The 24,089-nt window shown below is 41.8% G+C and overlaps 1 protein-coding gene across 1 annotated transcript; it reads left to right on the plus strand.

The window, feature by feature from the left end:
• Nucleotides 1–18,093: 18,093 nt before the first annotated feature.
• LOC126249473 (3-phosphoinositide-dependent protein kinase 1-like) lies at nt 18,094–18,723 on the plus strand. Its single transcript, XM_049951128.1, has one exon. It carries the CDS (start codon nt 18,094–18,096, stop codon nt 18,721–18,723), a length of 630 nt encoding a protein of 209 aa, XP_049807085.1.
• The last annotated feature ends 5,366 nt before the right edge of the window (nt 18,724–24,089 follow it).

Here is a 24,089-nt window from a genome sequence, read left to right on the forward strand (position 1 = left end):
CTCACGGACCCCTTTCTGGAAGACATCATCGCAGACGTATGGCGGCGCACAACTCAGTCCCAGGCGCGTTATTCCTCACTTCTAGAATGGTGGGTTACCTTTGCTAAACCCCGGATTCGAAATATAGTCAAGCATTTTAGCGCTGAAAAAGCGGCTGAAATAAGGCGAACTAGGGAATTTTATTATGTTGTCCTCCATGATCTTTACGATAATGGTCGTGATGCCCCCTTGAGAGTCGTCGATGTCCACCGTGTGAAGGCAAAACTTCTACTACTCAAACATAGGCCGATAGATGGTGTCCGATTGCGTACCCAGCCTCGTTGAATCGTACAGGATGAGTTGACCTCTATCATCATCTTCGACTTCACAAGCATCTAAAAAGGACGTGTCTTTCTACCATTCGTTCTCTAGATGGGCGTGAGTGGTCCTCCCAATCTGATACCATGCGTGAACTTTACCAGTACTTTCCCGAACTGTATACTGAAGTACATTCAGAGGGTCCGCCGTCTGTTGATTTTACCTCCCTCCTTGATAGTGTTGTTACGCCAGCTCTCCAGGGAGAGTTTTTCTCTGTATTCCATAGTGATGATATACTTGATATTGTAGCTCGTTCTCCCTCCCACAAATCACCTGACTTTGATAGCCTTCCCAAAGAATTTTACATAAGATTTTGGCCCCTGATAGGAGATACTTCTATGGTGAATGAAGTATTCCACGGAGGCCCCCTTTTGCCCAGCTTTAAGGTTGCTAAAATTATCCTGATCCCCAAAAAGCCGGGACGTTTGCGTGTGGATCAGGTCCGCCCGATAACCCTCTTTAACTATGATTACAAGTAGTAGCGCGAGCGGCAAATAGCAGACTATCGGTATTGTTGGCTACCATCATCGCGAGCCATCAAAGTTCTCTTCCGGGTCTTACTCTCCTGACGCCTGTTGCTGAATATCGTGATTTAATTTCGATTGCTTCCACCATCCTGGTGCCAAGCCTTTGCTTTTCATTGATTTTCACCAAGCGTTCGACCACGGTAATCATGGATTCCTTACGCTAGTATTGACGACTGTTGGTTTTAACGATGATGCACGACGGCTGTTCAGCTCCCTAATTACTGCTATTCGGGCGTCCATTGACGTAATTGGCCGTCTTACTTCCCCCATCGCGGTGTGTCAGGGCGTCCTTCAAGGGAGTCCATTATCTATGTCGCTCTACGTGCTGTTTCTGGAACCCTCATTGCGATCTATAGCTGCTCGTTTGGGTGGCTGGTCACTGTTGGGAGAAAGGTTTACCATTCGTGCAAATGCTGATCACGTTATGGTTCTTCTCCGTACCCATGATGATATACCACTGCTGAAGGAAGTTTTGGATGCCTTTTGTCGTCTTACCGGAGCGCGGGTTAATGACCAGAAACGTCGCTTGCTCAGTTTGCGAGGACTTGACGCTTTTGAAATTCCATGGGCTTTGAAGGTCGCTCGATATCGATCGTTAGGTATTATAATCGACAGCTGTCCGATAAAGATGGCTACGATAAACTGGAAGTCTGTCACGGATAAGATTCAGGGAGCAATCACAGAAAACGAGCGTCGCTCCCTCTCACTTCTTCATAAGGTCCGGGCCATGGAAACGTATGTGTTAAGTAAGGCTTATTTTATTGCACAAATCTTTCCGCTTCCCGCGATGATGTACCGCAAGTTACAAAGTTTAACTGGCAGGTTTATCTGGCGCACCTATATATTTAGCGTGCGTTATGGGGTCATGGCGCGCCCCCGTCTACTGGGTGGTTTGGGCCTCCCTGACATTCGGGTTAAGGCTTCTGCCTTATTCATCTGTCGCACCGTTTTAACATGTCTACACGCCCCCAGTCACTTACAGGTCGCCTTCATGACTGTATCCGGCCAGCGAGTTTAACACCTCCAGTAGATATTGGTAGGATTAGTTATAAACTACGGCACGTTAAGGAATTTTCTCTTGATGTCCGTTATTTAGGATTAAATATCCTTTCCCAAGTGAATCTCTCCCTAAAATTGCTGTTAAGCCGCTGGCCAATTACTCATAGTATTCCCTCTGTGGAAGCCCTGTCACCAGAAAGGGATTGGAGGATTATTTGGTCTAACGTTAGCCTCCCGATTTTACCGATGGAAGTGGCGTCCTCGTGGTACCAGGTAGTTCATGCTATTGTACCTACCAACGTGAGACTTTTCCGTATTGGCCTCAATGTGACGGACCGTTGCAATCGTATCCATGAAACTGATACATTATATCATCGATTGATCTCCTGTGGTCATGTCCAATGGAGATGGCTTCGCCAACAACTGGCTTTTCTCCTCAGGAAGTCGGAGGCGGCTATCTCGGGGGCGATTCTCGTGCGTCCCGATTCAACCTTCTTTCCCCGATCGAAGAACAATGCTATCATGTGGCCTGTTGGACATTGTCCACTACGGGATGGTGAGTGGATATGACGCAGATCCTTGTGCCTTTTCCCAATATATGGCCAGAGCCCACTGGACGTGCCTCAGGATGCCACGTTATCGTGAGCCTGTTTCTAATATGCTGTATCTTGTTTTTCATCGACAAAGAGTTGGATGACTTGAAATCCCCCCTTTTTTGTGGACACTCTTGTTTGGATTTAAATGTTCCATGATGTGACGGGGGAAAGAAGGTGTGGGGACGTTAAAATTAACGCCATATTCCTTCACATACGTTTTTCTTATTTAACCCTTTTTGGTCGAAATGCCTTCTTTTGTTTTATTTTAATTGATTGCCTTAAATAAGTGCCTTGGAAGAGAAAAAAGTATAGCGTTAGTGATTCAGCGTGAAACTCGTGATATAGCGATGGTTCGTATACTGGTAGGTCTGAATTTTTTTATAACGTTCGTGTTTAAAAAAAATTAAAAAATGTGGTAATCATTGTGCGTTCTAAACTCATAGCCACGTGTTCGCGTCCAACTGTCTTTCCCTTTTTTTTACCATATTTCAGTCCTTGTGTAAAATTATGAGTGTGATTGAACATAGAAGATAATTCGCTTCACATTCTACCCACCAGTAATAACAAATACTTCCAGAAACAATTCCGCAGGACAGCTCGTGGCTGCGTCGCGATCAGAACAGCTTATGCTCGAGCGTTTCCTCGCGCTGCAGCGGCTACCGGCCACCGGCCGAACACCACCCGCCGCCTGAAATCGGTTTCCGCCCAGGCGAACGCGGCGCGACGCTGTCAGTGTATGTGTCTCAACTGTCATTTTCGAATTTGAAGTTCTAGATATCATCTTGCAGTTTAGCATTAAATTTTGCATACTTGAAAGTCATAAACTACAGTTAAGCGTTGCAAAACTGTGTCGCAAGTGGAAGAGGTATAACATCCGCAACACATTTACTTTTGGTAAAATAGAAGGGGGAATGCAGAGGAGACAACTCGAAAGATTTGAACTGTGTGTGGAGCGAGTGCTTTTGGAAAAAATACACCAGAAAAAGATATTCTTGTTTCAACAAAGATCGTTCTGGCATGAATGATTTTCCACATTAAGGAAGTCTCGACTACTGATATAAGTGATAGATTACCATTTTACCATCATGTGACATTTGCATTTCAACTGGCAAGGTTCAGGAGTCTGGTGTAAGAGTACTGCATGCTCTAATTCGAAACAACAAAAATCAACGGAGTGACTATTATTACAGTTTTGCTTGAACGTCATCAGGTCGCTCATTGAACAGTCCTCTGCAATACTGTTACTGGTGTTATGATGCGTTTACCGTTAACTTCCTAAGAAGAAATGAAAGGCTGAGCCCCACCAAAAGACGAAAACTGGAGCAAAGAGTAGTGTGAACATAATATATTCCTTCTGATAGCTCCAAAAGTGTGTTTTGCACTACGAATTCTTCCCCAAATGTGTGTCCATCACAACTGGACCCCCCTGCGGGTTCGGGGGTAAGAATAGGCCCACGGTATTCCTGCCTGTCGTAAGAGGCGACTAAAAGGAGCCGGCCGCGGTGGCCGTGCGGTTCTAGGCGCTCCAGTCCGGAGCCGCGCTACTGCTACGGTCGCAGGTTCGAATCCTGCCTCGGGCATGGGTGTGTGTGATGTCCTTAGGTTAGTTAGGTTTAAGTAGTTCTAAGTTCTAGGGGACTGATGACCACTGCAGTTGAGTCCCATAGTGCTCAGAGCTATTTGACTAAAAGGAGTCTCACCCGTTTTGACTTTTAGATGATGGTCCCCTCTCGGGTTTGACCTCCATCTTTCAAAATTCTTCCGAAGAGCGAGCAAATTGGGGAAGAGCGCCTTACATGGTGTATTGTGTTCATCGTGCATTAAGACCTTTAGCCAACTTTCTCGTCGTCGGATTGCAGTCCCACTCGTTCTCCATCTCTTGGGCGAGGATACATTCCTGGGTGCGATTTCCACCACGCACTGTGAAGTGTCACTTTCTGCGGAGACGACGACTGTGGACTTACTTGCACCTAATATCGAGATTCCGGACTAAAGCGCCAAGAACCGCTCGGCCACAGCGGCCGGCGTGAATTATCTTCGATGTTCAATCACACTCATAACTCACTAGCACGTCACAGAACGATGTACCTCCTACTAAAAGGGAACCTACTAAGAAACCCTAAAATGAAATTAACAGATGTAACGAATAGAAGCTGCGCAATGACGTGGTATCTAGGGGTATTTGTGGACGGGCCGCACGGAGTCGCCGCGCGGTTCAAATGGCTCTGAGCACTATCGGACTTCACTTTTGAGGTCATCAGTCCCCTAGAACTTAGAACTACTTAAACCTAACTAACCTAAGAACATCACACACATCCATGCCCGTGGCAGAATTCGAACCTGCGACCGTAGCGGTCGCGCGGTTCCAGACTGTAGCGCCTAGAACCGCTCGCCCACCCCGGCCGGCGGCCGCGCAGTTCCAGGCGTCATGTTAGGGACTGCGTGGCCCCTCCCGCCGGAGGTTCCAGTCCTCCCTGGGGCATGGGTGTGTATGTTGTTCTTAGCATAATTTAGTTTAAGTAGTGTGTAAATCTAGGGACCGATGACCTAAGCAGTTTGGTCCCTAAGGAATTCACACCCATTTGAACACACTTTTTAAAATTTTTTTTTTTAATTTCTGGAAGAACGTCGTAACCTTGCACATCATATAGAGGCAGAAAAGGTACAAACGCGATGAATAAAATTATAACCATTGCAAATATGCAATGTCGGCTCCCCTTGAAAACAATCAGAGTATACCATCAATCTACGGTGTATTAGCATCAGTCGTAGTATATGAAGCGAGCGTTTGGGCTCATAGATTGGAGCTAGCGAAGCCAGCTTCATTACTGAGAAGAGTCCGACGAGGTGTGTACTAAAATCAGCGGGCGCCTACTGCACTACCCGAATGATGCTTTGTCAGTAATTCGAGGTATATGCCACTGGACTTGAAAATTAGGAAAAGTGTAGCCCTTTACTGGTTAAAGAAAGGCAGCTAAAAGGAAGTACGAAAGGTGCTTGGAACTGAGGCCAATTCGAAAAAGTTAATAAAAGATAGCATAGTACACCTGCGGCAAGATGGATTGGACACATCATGCACGGGCAAGAGAACATAGGAATTTCTCCCTAACATCATTGAGTCATTAAAAATGAGATCTCTTAATCCATCGAGTGGATTGATACTTTACCTCACTGGTCATTGCCCTTATACTACGTATCTATAGAAAATGGAAAGATAGTGAATGATAGCTGCGCCTGCGGCAGTGTGGGCACACCAGAATACACATTATGGGACTACGTGCTCTATGAAGATGCGGTGGGTATTGGACGTTAGGTATTAAGGATGTTGGATCCCAAAGCGGCACTAAGGATCGAGTCAACCTGGCGCATCTTGGATGATACTGTAGCCACAGCATCCAGGAAAGCCAAGGAAGACTTCACGAAGCATTCAGTCTAAGTCAGCATGCAGCAGCCAGAATAGACGACACAGTTTGCATATGGAGAGAAGATAACCGAGATCAGAGGCCATCGAATGAAATAGTTCCCAAGAATGTACGTTACATTGGTGTAAGTGACCATGGACGCGTGGACTAAAAGATATAACAGTGCTAGGTGGAATTGCTTGCTATAGTGACACGTTGCTGAAGTGCTGCCGATGCCCAAGCAATCTACCGGGTAGTATGAGGGCGGATCCAGTAGTGGAAACAACCATCTAAAAGTTAAATGCACCAAAACAAATGAACAAACAGAGAACAGATTCCGTAGGGCTTATAGTAGTTTTAGTAGTTGGGTAACTGGTTAAGGGTTTTATTGTAGTTTTGTAGAGGTACAAATAGTAGTAGTACTTAAAAAAAAATAAGTATCAGAAATAAATAGTTAGTATATAAATTCATTACTATCCAAGGAAATATATGTTTGGCCTATTTTAGCTTTTCAGATAATAGGCTGTAATTATGAAGAATAAATGAATAAATAAAAATTTCCATAGCTGTATTTTGACTTTCGTAAATTTTGCCTACCGCCTCTTTTATTTGACTATGAGGAGGCACGACCTCACCTCGTTCAGCCAAGTCGCGATCATTTTTTAAACGACATATTCGCTGTTGGCTGTAGAAATTATTTATTTCACAATCGCAATTTAGGCCTATGGGTTATTTTCGTGTCGTAATGCAAAAGCAAGAAGAATACAAAAATGAAGCACAGAGTGTATATACAGAACTGCACAAACATTTCGTGTGGACAGTAGTACATTACAAAAACGATAAAAATAATACGTCACTTACATTTTGCTCCAGCACATGTCAGACTTTAAAATCCTCCGACATGTATACATGTAATTTTCAAAAATAAGCCTTTTCACTGTGGAAATTCAGTAACATAACTCGACAGTGAAGCTCTGTACATCGTGAAATGATGTACTTTACGTGAAATTTAGTTTTCTTCGAGAATGTTCGTAATTCCACGTTTAGGCGCTGTATGCAGTATGGTAAGGGCTTAATCTATGTTGCTCATCATATGTTTGTCCTCACTTGAATATTTGCTGAAGATAGAGGTACTGCTCTCTCTCTCTCTCTCTCTCTCTCTCTCTCTCTCTCTCTCTCTCTGATACGTTCTTTAAATCTGTCGTTGAAAGCCGGCCCAGTTAATCCAATATAACAATTTGTGCCTGTGCCACATTATATTCTGTATACACCTGATCTTGCAAACTGGTTGGTTCTACCAGTGCTGTGTCTGACTTTCTTACCTAATGTATTGTTTGTGTGAAAACTGATCGTTACATTGGTTTTCTTGAACACCTGTCGGATTTTATTCGAGATTCCACCTAAGAATCGTAATTTGGTATACTTAGTATTTTTGTATTTAGCACTTTCTTTTCTAGCGTAATATCATCAGTTATATGTGCAATGGCTTTTTTAGCTTACCGCTCACATGACGAAATTATACTATAACGACAAAGTGTTAAGTACAAACAGACTAAGTTTACCATACTACCACACTTAGGTACAATCTCGGATAAAATCAGACAGTTATCCAAGAAAACCAACGAAGGAAAAAATTTTCACACAAACAACACATTACGTAAGAAAATCAGAACATTCTCGTAGTAATAGAAATTTACAAATACATTAAAAAATCACCCTGACGACTAACTTAATGATCAAACTGACTTAAGAAACAGGAGAGATTTACGTAATTTCCAGTCTATCTCACGAGAAAATGACGGAAAGTAACATAACATAAGGACACATTGCCTTTCCCATCTGATTCGAGTTTACTGTTCTAACATTTTGAGCTGAAATGTGTGTGCCCTTATTTCATAACGTGTATGATGCTTACGACGTTTTTGTTTAGTAACATGGAAGAATCATATGCGTTACCACTTTTTATTTTCCTTATTTTTAGAATCTCTTATCTTAAGTGATGTATTTTACCAGCTCTTCATAAATGCTATGTAACAAGTTTTATGAGTGCTCCCGAAGTTTTCTATTGTACTGCAAGTTTTATACATGATAACGAACGAGGATCAAGTACCCTCTCATAAATTTTACTTTTGTAAATTAATTTTATCCTCTACCTTTCATTTTATCCTTAGCGTGTGGCTCGTCGTACCTAATCTATTTGAGCAGTAAATTGTATAATTACTTTTTACACTTTTATCGAAAGCATTTTAAGCATTCTGGAATTTATTGTTACAAGTTCAAATGGTTCAAATGGCTCTGAGCACTATGGGACTCAACTGCTGAGGTCATTAGTCCCCTAGAACTTAGAACTAGTTAAACCTAACTAACCTAAGGACATAACACACATCCATGCCCGAGGCAGGATTCGAACCTGCGACCGTAGCGGTCTCGCGGTTCCAGACTGCAGCGCCAGAACCGCGCGGCCACTTCGGCCGGCTGTTACAAGTACATATGGTTTTACATGCCTAAATTTCCAATATTCGGGTTTTGTAAGAATACATATCCTGTATTTCCGAGGTAGAGTCCCGTGACGTATTGTCCACGTTCGTTGTGTTGTGCTGTGCTGTTGACTGTATCACTGGCGAGAATTCTGCGTCTTCTGTTTTTTTCATTAGTTGCAATGTATACGCAAAACAAATTAATATGTCAGAGTTCTGTTTCCATACTCTGTGTGAGTACCGAAGTCAGTGTGAGACATGTGAACGGATAAGATATGTAGGTTTACGCTACTCTGTTATAAAGAAAATTTCTTGTCCTGACCCCTTGCACATTAACACTATATCCTCACCTAGAAAGCTGTATGTTGTCAACAGATGTAAAAATATGTTACGATATGAACCTAACAGCTGTTATCGCTTAAATGTATCATCTATGATTAGTGCACTGACACTCTGACTTGTGAATGTATTTTCGCACCAACGGTCTTACTTAACATGTAAACAGTTCGTTAGAACATTTGTTTGTAGCGATTTATGCGAACATTACTAATATTTCACGTAATTTACATCATTTCACTATGTACAGAGCTTCACACTCATCTGACGTTACTTTATTTCTACGGTAAAAAGGTTTGTTTTTGACTATGACAAGTAAGTTTGTCGGAGGATTTTAAAGTCTGACATGTGCTGAAACAAAATGTAAGTGATGCGTTATTTTCACCGGTTTTGTAATATTCTGCTGTCTACATGACATGTTTGCGCAGTCCTCCGATCCTTTCTGGGAATTATAAATTTCTTCAGTCGGTTCATACACATGGACAAGCTAACCGTCCCATATTTATGCCGATTAACAGGAAAGTGAACATCTTGGAGATGGCATGAAAGAGCACAGCACGAGTTTGACGAGCTCAAAATAGCGCGTCTTTGTCCTTTCATCTGCACCTGAATACAAATTTCTGCGTATCTTCGGACAGTTCTCGGAATGGAACTGCTGTGACCTCATTTCAAGAGACTGAGAAAAATGGCAGAATTATCCCACAACCGGTGGCGTTTGCAAGCAGAGTTTTGGAAAAGGCCAAAAGAACTACAGAGATGTAAGCGCTCACCATAGTGTGAGGCTTTGCCAAATTTTGTTATCTTTTCGGAATACCATAGAGCGTTACAATTTTTGCTGTCAGCAAAACTTACGCACCAACGGCTTCTGAGATGGGTGTTTTATTTGCAGGAACTCAGATTTCAAACTTTTCATATCCCTGTGTATATCGCTGTCAATGATTTACCGCCTAATCTCGTGGGGCTCTTATGAGGAAACGATGGAGAAATTGAAGAGAATCCGTGTGGTATAATGTATATGAAGAATGTAAACTTTGAAAACTATGTTGGTGCAGCTTTAAACAATATAGGCAGAGAGCAAGAAATTGACGAAAACATGAAAATTACATGGGCAAGAATGAAGGATGTCAGTGAGAAACAGTTGAGCATATACTATGTGCTAAGGAACGAGGTACTATTTTTTCGACGCCACGTTGATAGGGCCCAACTGTTAATGTGTATCCCGGACGAAATGGTTGATAAATTCACATGATACACTCACTTGTGTTACGGTAACCTTGGGGTGCGAAAATGCTGTATGAAGCTACGTGAAACCAATACTTTAACAGTATGGAACGCAGGGTACAAAAATGCTCAGAAATTGTAAAACATATCATCCATATGTGTAGTCGAGCACCCATGTTCCCCATTGTTCCAACAAAGCTAAAAAAACCAGGTGTCACGAATCTTCTAGGCCCTTTCCTCGAGTCGGGTAATGGGTACCGATATGTACTACTAGTCACTGAACTGGTGTCGAAATACATAACGTTCACGCCATTGCGAAGCGCGACAGCGAAGACGTTTGCCACTGCAATTCAGCGATATTTTTTGAGAGATGTCGGCAAGAATGAGAAAATTATCTGTGATAACGGCCCGCAGTACAGATCAAGAGTGGTTGACAATCCTGAGAAGAGGAAAAATAAATTCAATTGTTTCTCACACTGGCGCCGAGCCTCAAGTCTGGCGCAGCATGTAATCCAGGAGCTAGTCAACTTTTGCAGAATATGTTGCCACAGTCAACGTCGCAAACGCGACTTACGTCTAAGTGACTTTGAAAATATGTTAAATGAGAGGTTGCACAGTGCCGAAGGCTTCTGTCCTACAGCGATACTGAAAAATATACTGTCAGCTGATAGGATTAGGAATTAGCAGATGTCCCACACAAAAGAAGAGCTAGGCACAAGGAGGTCTTCAGACTATTTATCGAAAACACAAAGAAGGAAGCATGATGGAGAAAATGTGAGCAATAGGGAGAAATCAGGAAATTATATCTCCAAACGGGTGATAACGTTTGAATTACGATGCAGAAATTGTCAAATGAGAGCCGTTTCATATGCAGAAAATTCTTTAACAAATACTGAAAACCCTGTAGCACACATGTAGCACACCTCAGTGGAGTCAAAGTTGAAACAATGTGAATGGACAGATCCAAGGGAGTTCACCATGTATCGAACATTAAGCTGTGGAAGGAGTGAAAGGTAAAATGACAACTATAAGTAAGGCAAAACTTGACGTTCCTCATACTGCATAGATGATGTTTAGTAATGAAATGAAATGTCGTGTGGCTAGGGCCTCCCGTCGGGTAGACCGTTCGCCTGGTGCAGGTCTTTCGAGTTGACGCCACTTGGGCGACCTGCGCGTCGATGGGGATGAAATGATGATGATTAGGACAACACAACACCCAGTCCCTGAGCGGAGAAAATCTCCGACCCAGCCGGGAATCGAACCCGGGACCGTAGGATTGACATTCCGTCACGCTGACCACTCAGCTACCGGGGCCGGACATGTTTAGTAATGTTGGACGATGACTGAAGGAGTATAGGAGGGTCTGTATTGCAACTATGAGATTTTGTTGCTCTATGGAAGTTGTACACTGCAAGAGAGTGAAAATCGCTTGATAGGTACCGCATAAGTAGTTACTCTGAGAAGAGGAACTCAGTTGTGTTAGAGGAGATTTGTAGGTTAGACATTAGAGACACCACTATTGAAGTTGCCCTGAGAGAGTGGTGTGTGTGTGTGTGTGTGTGTGTGTGTGTGTGTGTGTGTGTCTGTCTGTTTGTCTCTCTGTGTGTCAGTCGGTGGCAGATGGCGCCGAAAGTACTTTTTTTATGATGTTGCAGTATGTTGCGGAGGCAATGAAGACGAGGGACACGGATTTATAAGGTAATCAAATTCAGAAAAGGTGAGAAAGGCTCAAGGGCAAGTGTACAGCAACTGGGCGAAAATGAGTTGAAAGAGTTGCAATACATGAGGAAAAGATGTTACAGGAGACTGAGAGTAAAATCAAACAGGAAGTATTTAGTACTTGTGTAATCATGATTATACTGAGATAATGAGCTTTACCTTACATCTTTGTGTTAACTATGCCCTAAGGAAGGATTTAAATTTTGAAGTGTGCATTGGTTTAAAACAATCTGTGCAAAATTTTTGTTGACAGGAAACTGTGAACTGAGATGTGGGGGATGTGCATAAGTAAGAGCTCTCATTTTAGGATGAGAGAGCGTTCAGTTTCGACGAGACTTATAGGAGATGCACAACTTCTGCTGGTCTACGTCATATTCCACTGTATATCATTTGTTCAAAAATGGTTCAAATGGCTCTAAGCACTATTGGACTTAAAATCTAAGTTCATCAGTCCCCTAGACTTAGAACTACTTAAACCTAACTAACCTAAGGACATCACGGACATCCATGCCCGAGACAGGATTCGAACCTGCGACCGTAGCAGCAGTGCGGTTCCGGTCTGAAGCGCCTAGAACCGCTCGGCCACAACGGCCGGCTATCATTTGTTACCAAATACATGTAAACGTATGAGAATGGCGTGCGTAAAATTGAAGATAGGTAAGGCTGATCTGATATTTCTTTTGCGCGTACTTTATGCTGCTGGTAGTACAGATATCTATCTTGACATTTTATGATGAAACCTTATTAAGATCATAAGTATAACTACACTTGCTCAGTAACATTTTGCTGCACATTTTTCGATGTGATAAGGCTTGAGGGGACAGTTGAGGCGTGTATAATCTATGTTAATGGCTTGAATACAGCACGTTAACGATTAATGATGTTGGCTTCTCCATTTATTTTTTTTTATGAAAGTTAAGGATATGTTAGAGTGATAACGTAGTGGTGACTGGATAGCAAATGAAACCAGACCTCATCACATCCCTATTCCTACAGCTATCCAGTCATTACGTGCTTCTAAAGTAACAAGGAAGACCTCACATATTTGTAAGTGAGGAATGAATCAATTCTGTGAGGCTGAAATTTTACATTCTGTAAAGCTACATGAGTAATTCTGATTGATAATTTATGTACGTTCATATCAGCATAAGATTTATTAGAATTAGACAGATCCTCCGTCAACCTATGTAAAGTGAATCAGGAGGAGAACTCTGTGAGAGTATAATCAAACGAGTAATTATTTTATTTGTGCAAAAAATAGAATTAATAAAAAAATTATTTTGTGTACGGAGATATATGAGAGCAGAGGTTTGCCTTCGCGAGTATTTTTAATAATGTGTAGTTGTCTGCATTTTATAACCGAGCGTTGGAGAGGAGAAAGACAGGACGGTCAGACTTGGGCGACGGGTGGCGGTGACAGACGGCAACGCCGCAGCCATACCATTCTCGGTGTCTGCATTACGGCTCAAGATGAGCAGCCAGGGCAGCCTGCAGTGGCCACCCCCTTCCCCCTTGCGACAACAGCACTGCTGCTTAGCTGAGGGGCGCAAAGCCCGAGCTGCGGCAATGACATCAGAGCGGGCACGCCTAGTCAATGGCGGTACGCCCCTTTCCACGCCAGCGCTCAGGCGTCACAACAAGGGAGAGCTCCACAGCGGCACGCCCCCTTGCTGCGTCCGCGACACAGCAAACACGGCGGTACTGAGCGGCGACCTATACAAGCGCGCGAAGCCAACACAGTGATCCATAATGAGAAGAGGCGTCGTAATTAGTACCTACGTCACGGTACTCATACGAACCTTAGTTGCCATACTGATTGAGAGACAGGCACAGCAGGTGGCTGACATATGTTGTGATCGCTACAAGAGTAGGCCTGAAGGTGAGACACATTCATTACTGGAATGTATAGCATAGGCAACGGTCTTGCCGCAGTGGATACACCGGTTCCCGTCGGATCACCGAAGTTAAGCATTGTCAGCATGGTAGCTCAGCGTGTTCGGTCAGAGGGTTAGCTGCCCTTTGTAATAAAAAAAAAAAACTGAGTGAACGGATCAACGAAGAGCCTAAACGGGTGTCATCAGACGTCCGCCACGGACGAATTCAACGAACAATATAGAACAAAATGAGACCAACAAAAATAAAAATAAAAGTGGTCAGTGTGACAGAATGTCAATCCTAAGGGCCCGGGTTCGATTCCCGGCTGGGTCGGAGATTTTCTCAGTTCAAGGACTGGATGTTGTGTTGTCCTAATCATCATCATTTCATCCCCATCGACGTGCAAGTCGCCGAAGTGCCGTCAAATCGAAAGACTTGCACCCGGCGAAAGGTCTACCCAACGGGAGGCCCTTGTCACACGACATTTACATTTGCATAGAATTTGTTGCGACAAACATGGCAAGGAGATACTATTGGTCATTCTAATTGCAAGTTAAATGATGAGTTGGAATGTCTTGTACTTATACACGAACGGGAAAAAATTACAACACCAAAAAGGAGTTGTGTGACAAACAAAAGTCGGTAGGCGTGTTTCTGAATATGAAAGATGGCATCTATTACAATTTCGCACCAGTCACTTAAGAGTGGCGCTATTAGCGCCACTAAAAGGAAGCAAATCAGGTTTGTTTTAAATATACGTTGCAATGGTCGTGATCGTTAGCTTTGAGATTAAACGTGGTGAGTTGATGTAGTCAAGATCGCCTTTAAAACGATAAAGATGCTCTTATCAACACCTCACTGATTGAACGAGGTCACGTAATAGGGTTACAAGAATCTGGATTTTCCTTCTGCGATATTACAGATTACAGCTGGCAGCGGTGGTCACGAGGAAGTATGGCCGCAAGAAGACCGGGCTCCGGACGGCCATTTGACACTACCGAGAGGGTAAATCATCGTGTTAGGCATATGGCTCTGGTACATCGCAATGCATCTGCTGTAGCAATCTGAGCAGCAATTGGCACCACAATGACACAACGAACTGTTACAGATCGATTATTTCAAGGACAGCTCCGAGACAGTCGCCCTGTAGCGTGCATTCCACTGACCCCAAACCACCGCCATTTGCGACTTCATTGGTCTCAAGCTAGAACTCACTGAAGAGCAGGGAGGAGGTCTGTTGCGTCTTCTGGTGCAAGTGATGGCCGGGTGTCGGTCAGAAGGAGGCAAATTGAGGGAACCAACCTGTCAGTGAGGTAGACACGCTGGACCTACACCTTGATTTATGGTCTGGGGTACGATTTCGTACGAGAGCAGGAGCACTCTAGTGTTCACTCCACGCACACTGACTGGAAATTTGCCATTCAATCTGATGATTCGATCTGTTGTGCTGCCATTTATAAATGGCATTCCAGGGTGTGTTTTCGAAGAGGATAGCGCTCGCTGACATACTGCTTTTGTAAACCAACATGCTCTACATAGTGTCAACATGTAGTCTTGGTCTGATCTGGTGAAGACCTGTCTTCAATCGATCACATATGGGATATCACTGGAAGACAACTCCAGCGTCATCCACAAACAACATTAACCGTCCCTGTATTGACCGATCAAGTGCAACAGGCGTGCAACTCCGTCCTACAAAGTGACGTACCACACCTGCACAACACAATTCATGCACGTTTGCATGCTTGCAGTCAACATTCTGACGGTTACAGCGGCTATTACTGGACCAGCGTTTCTCATTTGTAGTGGTTTATTCCTGCTTTCATTAACTTTTGAACTTTCAATGTTAATGACTTAAATATATCACTTAAACAAATGTACTCCCGAAATTTAATAACTCTACCCTGATTATTTTTTGCTGTTGCGAATTTTTCCGTCAGCGTAGTTGCACCCTAGATCGTGATGAGCTCTTCTGAATTTATCCGTGACGCAGAATAGGTAATAGTCTAGGTCATGATGAAGTCACTTGAATCCTCTGTTATCCAAGACAATGAACAGATAAGTTAGACCATGCTGAACCTATTTAAATTGACCCATTATGGAAAACAGGTGATGGATAGGTCATGATGAACTCACTTAAATCAACGGTAATTCGTGACAGTGTTCATGTTTCGTTTTGCTTCAAATACACACTCCCATGTGTACCCGACATGTGTGTTAATGGTTGTGGTATAGCAACATAATTGTTCTATCAAGCTGTTGTAACATTGCCTTGTGCCATAAAGATGATGATAGACAGCTACGTTGCTGTGGACTGTAGCTTGCAAAGTTTTCGGTTTGTCGCTTGATGGACTAGTGTCGTCGGAGGAGGAAGGAATAACAGTACAATGATGACGAATAAAGGTGGCCTTGCACAGGCGCAGAGACTGTGCAGTCTGCGGAATCGGAGAAAAAAATGGAACCATGGACGAGAGTAACGTCGACTACATCAAGATAGGATTACCTCAACGTTTCTTGGCAAGAATGTCCTCCCAACGGACACCTAGAAGGTGATTCAGAATCAGCGCTTTCTGTGTGAAAATTTGGGAGCAGTAAATTGTGAAACTGTAGAGTTATGTATTTAGTGTGTTGTGTTTTGAGTGAAAAGTTGTCACGATTGTAATACGCATTTTATGTTACTTTCTTTGCGCCAGTAACCTTATTGTTATAAGATGATTTTGTGGCTTGAAGTATCATTGTCTTGCTTGTTTATTTATTTCATTTCCATGTTGATGTTTGAATATGTACTGTTTTTGCAATACTGGTATAATTAGCTTTCAATATTATTCAGTCAATTGTTTGTACCCAAATTGATGTTGCTTCCCTAATCAACAATTGTAAAGTACATTTCTTCTATTGAATTTATCTCTAGGGAAAAGTACTAAGGATTAGTTCTAATGTTGCACTACTTTTATATTTAAATTTTGTGTTGAACCAGAATAGTCTCTACTAGGCTAGTAACGTGTAATATTGTTGACAGATCAGTGGACGGATCGATTCCTTCGTAATGCACTTATGATTTTTTCATTGAACATTAATGTGAAATGTAAATCTCTTCATTCATTCGTTTGTGCCAATTCCTCTTTGACAATTATTATACCGTTGGTGTTGCTAATATATTTTTGTTAATTACTCATGTATTCTTGCTTTAACATGTAAATTACTACACTATTCACAGTTCTTCAGTGCTCGTTACTCTTCTACGTTACACTCGCTACTCAGACTATCATGTCAGTTACTTTCTGGATGTTTGATATTTTTCTTTGGTCAAATATTTGTGTTAGTTGTTCATTGATGATATATCATGCTTCCTTTCGAAATGCGTCCATCTCAGTGTCGTACAGACTGGTATTATGCTACCAGTAACAATGTATTTGTTGATCATTCCTTCACTGTCTTTGTTGTTGTAGTGATATTCATTCATGCATTTGGCACAATATTCATAGTGATTCTTGTGTTAATAAAGTTGTACTGAGGTGCCGTGGAGATTAGTGGACTCCTTCACGTTATTTCAATTAAGAAATTGACTAGGACTGTCATTGCAAGGGAAACACAGCCGTACGGCATTTACAAAACAGGCGGGGAGTGATGGAGCAGTACTGTTTTCAGGCTCAATTTAAGGTCTTCGAGCTGATAATACACGAGTTCGTCATATTGATGATCGCAGTTTGTAGTAGCACAAGGAGAAGCCACGTGTAATAATTCGCTCACACGGTGACTATTTGGATCCAAAAATGAATTTAAACTGTTTTATTTTACTAGTCACACTTCCTTATATCTCTTTTTACCTTCTCATGAAACTGAGTGAATGAAAGTGTGAGTGTTTGAATTGTAGAAAAGATAGGACTAAGCAGAGATGAGTAGAGGATGGTGGTTTTGCGGAGAGAAGTCTGTGGGCAAGGTTGAGCAAAGAGGTTTGCAGTGGTTTTCACAATGTATCGATAATTTAAAGGGCGTCACGTAGCTCAGCGAATGGGAGACTTCTTCCTCCCAGTGACTCAAACTGGAAGACGTTGGCCCCAGGGTGCGCCATTTTGAGACACTATATATCTGCGCGTAAAGAGGGCGGATGTCTCCACGTCAGGTGTCTGGTATGGTAAGAAAACTAGGTAAAAATGTACTATATTATCTTGGACCACACTCGAAAAGTGTTAGTTAACGTCAACATAGATATGAAATGCTCTAAGTCGTTGTAATTTTCGTGTTTTGGACCATTTAGAAGTTTGTAAGTGTAAAACTTCCTGGCAGATTAAATCTGTGTGCCCGACCGAGACTCGAACTCGGGACCTTTGCCTTTCGCGGGCAAGTGCTCTACCATCTGAGCTACCGAAGCACGACTCACGCCCGGTACTCACAGCTTTACTTCTGCCAGTATCTTGGCTCTGCCAAGATTGTTAATCGGAAGGAAGTGGAAGATCAAAACCCTAACTTCCGTCGCCGCAACAGTTTTGTGGGCACAGCGCAGTATGTCTCACCTGAGCTGTTGACTGACAAGTCTGTCTCCTACAGTTCGGATCTCTGGGCCCTTGGTTGCATCATATACCAGATGGTGGCTGGACTCCCGCCTTTCCGATCAATGAGCGAGCACCTTATATTCCAGAAGATCGTGAAGCTGGAGTATGTGTTCCCAGATGGTTTCAGTGCTCCAGCCAGAGACCTGGTGGAGAAGCTACTGGTTCTCGATTCTGTGCAACGGTTAGGGGCTCGTGACAGGCCTGAGGATGGGCACGGGTACCCTTCATTGAGAGCACATCCGTTCTTCAAGGGAATTTCTTTTGAATCGCTGTATCTGCAGACACCTCCGCAAATCTACCCCTACCTGCCGGGAACGTCAGAGCACGAGGAAATGCGGAGCCACTACAGAGTGCCAGACCACGTGGAGCCCGGACTGGACGATCGGCAGCTGACGCGGCTTCTCGGCCTCGACCTGAGTGGCGCGGTGGAGCCCGTGGCGGAGAGCCCTGCGGAAGACGGGAGAGAGTCGCAGACCGAGCAGGAGGGCCGGCCGCAGGACGTGCCTGCGGTGCGCCAGCAGCAGCAGCGGAAGCGCGCCGTCACGGACCTGTCCCCGGCGGAGGTGCGCCGCCGCACGGACCTGCAGGCGAAGGAGAGCAAGTGGCACAATCTGGTGCAGGGGAACCTCATCCTTCATCCTCAAGCAGGGGCTCGTCGATAAGAGGAAGGGGCTGTTCGCGCGGAGGCGGATGTTGCTGCTGACTCTCGGACCTCACTTGTAGCGGGCGTGAGTCGTGCTTCGGTAGCTCAGATGGTAGAGCACTTGCCCGCGAAAGGCAAAGGTCCCGAGTTCGAGTCTCGGTCGGGCACACAGTTTTAATCTTCCAGGAAGTTTCATATCAGCGCACACTCCGCTGCAGAGTGAAAATCTCATTCTTTGTAAGTGTTGTTCCGACAGTTAGTGTGGTGCTCTCAACGTGGCACCTTTGTGTTTGGAAATCAGTAGTTAAAACTTCTTCAGTTAAGAGAAGAGAAAATGCTTCATTTATATATATGGATTTACAAATTTATTTAATTGTGATGATCTTTTCTTTGTGTCAGAGTGCTGAGTTCACTGTGCGCTGAAGACAAAGGGAGCCTTAAGCTATAAAATTTCTAAGTTTTACGGGCTATTACTAACTGCTAGTAATTGTTGTATATGTTAGAAGGTTAATCCGAATAGTTTAACGGGATCAGTCTTAACATTTAACATTTCTTGAGTGTGTGTGTTTTTTTTTTTTCTTTTTAGTTTGCACTCTTGTTGGTAAACGGAGAGAAACTGTAATAAATCGCAGTATATATGTCAAAGTGTTTGCTGGAACAGTTCCTGGATGGGATATACACTGTCATGAGATAATTTTCCGGTATTATTTTGTGAATTTGGTATCTTTTTCCTTAAAGTTGCTTTCCAACCACGTATTTCGTCCAAAGTTTGGGAGCCAGTTGTCAGTAGTCAGTAATCATTAGCGTCTGTTCTTTACAAATGTTCAGTCATTGATACGGAAAATAGCAACCCAGTAACTGTATTTTCATTGATAAATGATGATTATTTTTTCATGGTTTCCTTGTGATGGGTGGTGTATTACATAGTCTGCCACGTGTGGCTACACACGATCTGTGTACTGTACAGGGGTTCAGAATGCAGTATTAGTTCAGTGAATATCAGAATCATAGTTTGACTACGCAATCATTATTGTGAGGAGAATTTTGCTTGAAATTTGATCGCAGATTTTAGTTTAGTTTCAAAATTTTGGTTGTAGTTCACATAAGGCAGAATTTTGTAATGCCTGTGTCAATTAAATTCGGTAGACCAGTAAATTCTCTAAGAACAGCACACTTCGTTTAACATAAATCACCATAGTGATCATATAGTCATTTCATATTTGAAAATGCTCTTTGAAGTGATTACCATAGTTAAATTTCATGCAGTTTTTTGCTAATGTTGCATGGGGGCTTAATTAAAATAAAATGCAAATAATTTTAATTTTTTGTATTTGAATGTTCGTTTACAAAGTCTCGTAAACGGTTGGCCCTGACTAGTATTATTACGCTATCTGACTGCATAGAATAATAACAAGGAATGAAATGGAAATTTTCATTAACACAATTAATTAATTAATTAATTAATAATCCCCAGCAACTATAAAACCTACGAAACCAAAGCACAAGTATAACTGTTCTGTGTGTGGAAGTATGACTCAACGTACGCATCTGGCACGGTTCTTCTTCACTAACGCAAGAAATTTTAAATATCATTTATACTGAATTAATTAAAGAAAATAAAAATACCATAATTACTCAAGAGAACCAGAATTACACTCTATTCCAAGAACACAAGCCAGATGCTTTGTTGACTGAACCTGTAATGACGCATTATTCAGGACATTGAAATAATGAGAAAGAAAAGAAAAGTAGTTTGTTACCTTAATTTATATTGATGAAAAGCACTCTAGACATTACAATCTCTCCACACCGACTCGCTACTATCACATCTCAACAAGAACTTTTCAGTATCACATCTCAGCAAGCACTGCCTACTAGCTCATCTCAACAAACACTCCTCACTACGATATCTCAGCACTGACTACCACGAGTTCTCCCAAAGCACTGACCACTACGAGTTCTCAATAATCACTGCCAGTGGAGGCGGCGGGACAATACTCTCTAGCGCGATCTCTGGCGCTGTGGCTCAGTGTAGCCACCTTTCATATGCCCTTCCTCCACAGGCTAGAATTTGATGGTATTTTTGCCAGCATTGGTGGTGAAAATACCACCAAATTCGTCAAAAAAAATACAGACAAAAATAAAAGATAATATTAATGCGTAAATATCATATAACTAGATAAAAGTTTGGCTTTGCACTGACCTTTCAATAACCTAATATATAAAATACAGTAAGCAATACAAATTCCTTCATACATGTGACTTTACATAACAGTTTACACAAGTATTATGTGGTTAAACAGTTCAATCAATAGCGTCAGCAATGACGAATATGTGCAGGTAAGAGTCTCATAACTTTTCACAAACAGTAATACACAAAAAAATCAGTTTATACAAATATTCACATAAACGCTTTCCATAGCTCAAGAATAAGCAGTTGACAGTTCCAGCAGTAGCACCCAGCAATGGTCAACAGGTGTAAAAACCAACAAGTGACATTTTTTCAGTAAAAACAGTCCATCAGTGGCACCCAGTAATGTTGAATAGGTGCAGACACCAAGAAGTAACACCATTTCAGTATAAGCAGTTCCATTAGTGGCACCAGCAATGTTGAACAGGTGCAGACACCAACAAGTAACACCATTTCAGTATAAGCAGTTCCATTAGTGGCACCAGAAATGTTGAACAGGTGCAGATATCAACAGGTGACATCTTTTCAGTAGAAGCAGTCCATCAGTGGCACCCAGCAATGTTGAGCAGGTGCCGACACCAACAAGTGACATCATTTCGGTAGAAGTAGTCCATCAGTGGCACCCAGTAATGTTGACCTGGTTCTGACCGCAGTCCATAAAATTCACCATCACTAATCACACTGTTCATCAGCAGAAATTAAACATGTCCTAGTGGCACCAATCATGTAGAAAAAGTGCAAATAACAGTCCATACTATTCCCTATCACTAATCACACAGTTCATCAGCAGAAATTAAAGATGTCCTAGTGCCACCAATCATGTAGAAAAAGTGCAAATAACAGTCCAAAATATTTCCTATCACTAATTAGACAGTTCATCATACAAATAATAATAAACACACAAATGATATCAGATAATTGTCATATTAACTATTACAATACACAAATAGCAGTAAACCTATAATATTTATGGGTGTCAGTGCAAGCCACAACAAACAAGTAAAATAATATTTAGGAGATAGGTTGGGATCACTTCTCTGGGTTTATAAAAGGAAAACACACAAAACACACTCACTCATCTTTCATCCACATTAGTGCTACTGTGTAATTGAATAGTGTTAACTGTGTAAATGCAATTCTGTCAAAATTTTATGTTCATCATGTGTATCAAGTAGTAGTGGCAGCAATGTATAACAGTCAATAATAGTTAGTCAACGTCATAGTCATCATGTCAAGACCAATGTTTGCCAAGCCAGATCAAAATGTACGGTTGCTGAACAACTGTCAGTGAGCCAAGATATGCAAATGCTTCTTCTCTAAAAAAAAAGTATATACTGCTTAGTGATTTGACAAAGTGTGTGTGTAGACAATCTTCTTTCTACTTGAGTGTTCTAGTCTGCCATCTTCATCCTCCTTGTTCCATATAGACCAACAAAAAAAAAAAAAAATATGCTCCTCACTTACTTCACCTCTTATCCACCAAACTCCAATAATCATCAGCATTACATAATCTCAATACTTCAATAATACCTCATTTACCTTACCTCTTGTCCACGAAAACACCAATAATCATCAACTTCACATAATCTCAATAATACCTCAATCATACCTCTTCAATACGTCGATATATATAAACCTCAGCACCAATATCATTTCACTTCCATAACAACTCTTTCCTCTAGTCAGTCTCCTCGAACAAGTACAGACAAAATCCTAGTGCAACTTCAATTCAGCATCCCATACAATCCGAAGACACAGTGTCCACACACAACCTCTGTGTAATCCATCTGACCCAAATTTTCTACTCATTATAAATTATAAGATACATTTTGGTTCCTTGTCCATCATTAAATAAAAGAAATGCATACATGACCTCTAACAGACTTAGTTCGAATAACTCTCAGTAATTAAGTACGATTACGAAGTGTTAATGATCGTGATATTTCAGTGTGTACACCACTTCAAAAATTATGGCAAACAGAAGCAAACATGTGGAGTATTTCTTGTGTCAAGTGTCACTTCCTATTTCAATTGCTCACGAAGAATGCAGTGTAATAATTGTCAATGGTCTAACCCTAGTTTTGGTATGTCATGTCGTTAGCTTCCTTCCTATTAGCATAAGTTTATACAGCTTCCATAAAACCTCCAGCTCATGTGACTTCTATGCAGTTTCTTGTACCAATGTCGTTCGTAGAATTAGCAGTTCATTTTCTTATCTTAAAAATATAAGGCACTGAGCATAAGCAAAACATGCAATAGCGAGTAAATATACCAGTAAGCAAAACATGCAATAGCGAGTAAATATACCAGTAGAGAACTGAATGTCAACAAGTGGATGCAGCACAATCCCTACAACGAGGCTCTGCCAAGCAAACAATCTATAATAAATACCACAGTGTGACCTAAACTCTATGTTCGTACACTGTACATCAGCATTGCTATATTCTAAATTAAAGAGTAGTTATGACAACAAACAGAAATGTGTAAATATGCAATCCATACGCACAGCAGCAAACATATATCTTACGTAATAAACAGGTCATTATCATCATATCAGCATAAGCAAATAAATGTTCATATGTGACCTTAATAAGTAAACATGAAGGCGCAAGCAGATAAATCACAAAGTATAACTTACATACATAACCACAGTCAGCACAATTAATCAGTTGACAATTACAATTTAAATAAATAAGCACAGCAGGCACATAATAAAAAAATATAACATCAGTGAAAAGGCCTAGCAGCCAAGCGATGCATAATATACATAAGTAACAACCCTGTTCATTAATCAATAATTGTCAAAATTAGCAAATGTACACAAGCACGTCACTTCACAAGTAAATTCATAGAACATGAAATTAGCACAAAGTATGAATCACGTAATCGCGAGCAGCAAATTACATCTAAAATACGTACCTAAGTGGAATTATGTTACCTGAAAAATAAACTCAATTAATAGTTACCCTTTTTAATTTATTACTTTTTTTTTTTTGAAATTACATTCTTCCTGAAATTTTCTCCATAGCAAGTCGTCTTAACGTCGGACACGCACAGAATTTACCTGAAGGTCTTAAATATTTTACACAACCGTATCCTGAAAAATACTGAACGTTAATAACATAATTTATAAAGTCACCATAGCTTCATACAGAATTTAGTCGGAGAAATTAGACTGTGTATTTGTTTACGTC

This window comes from Schistocerca nitens, chromosome 3 (assembly GCF_023898315.1).
Source record: "Schistocerca nitens isolate TAMUIC-IGC-003100 chromosome 3, iqSchNite1.1, whole genome shotgun sequence".
NCBI lineage: Eukaryota > Metazoa > Arthropoda > Insecta > Orthoptera > Acrididae > Schistocerca > Schistocerca nitens.

Coding starts and splice junctions, on each gene's coding strand:
- LOC126249473 (XM_049951128.1), top strand. CDS start 18,094: ATGGTGGCTGGACTCCCGCCTTTCCGATCAATGAGCGAGCACCTTATA.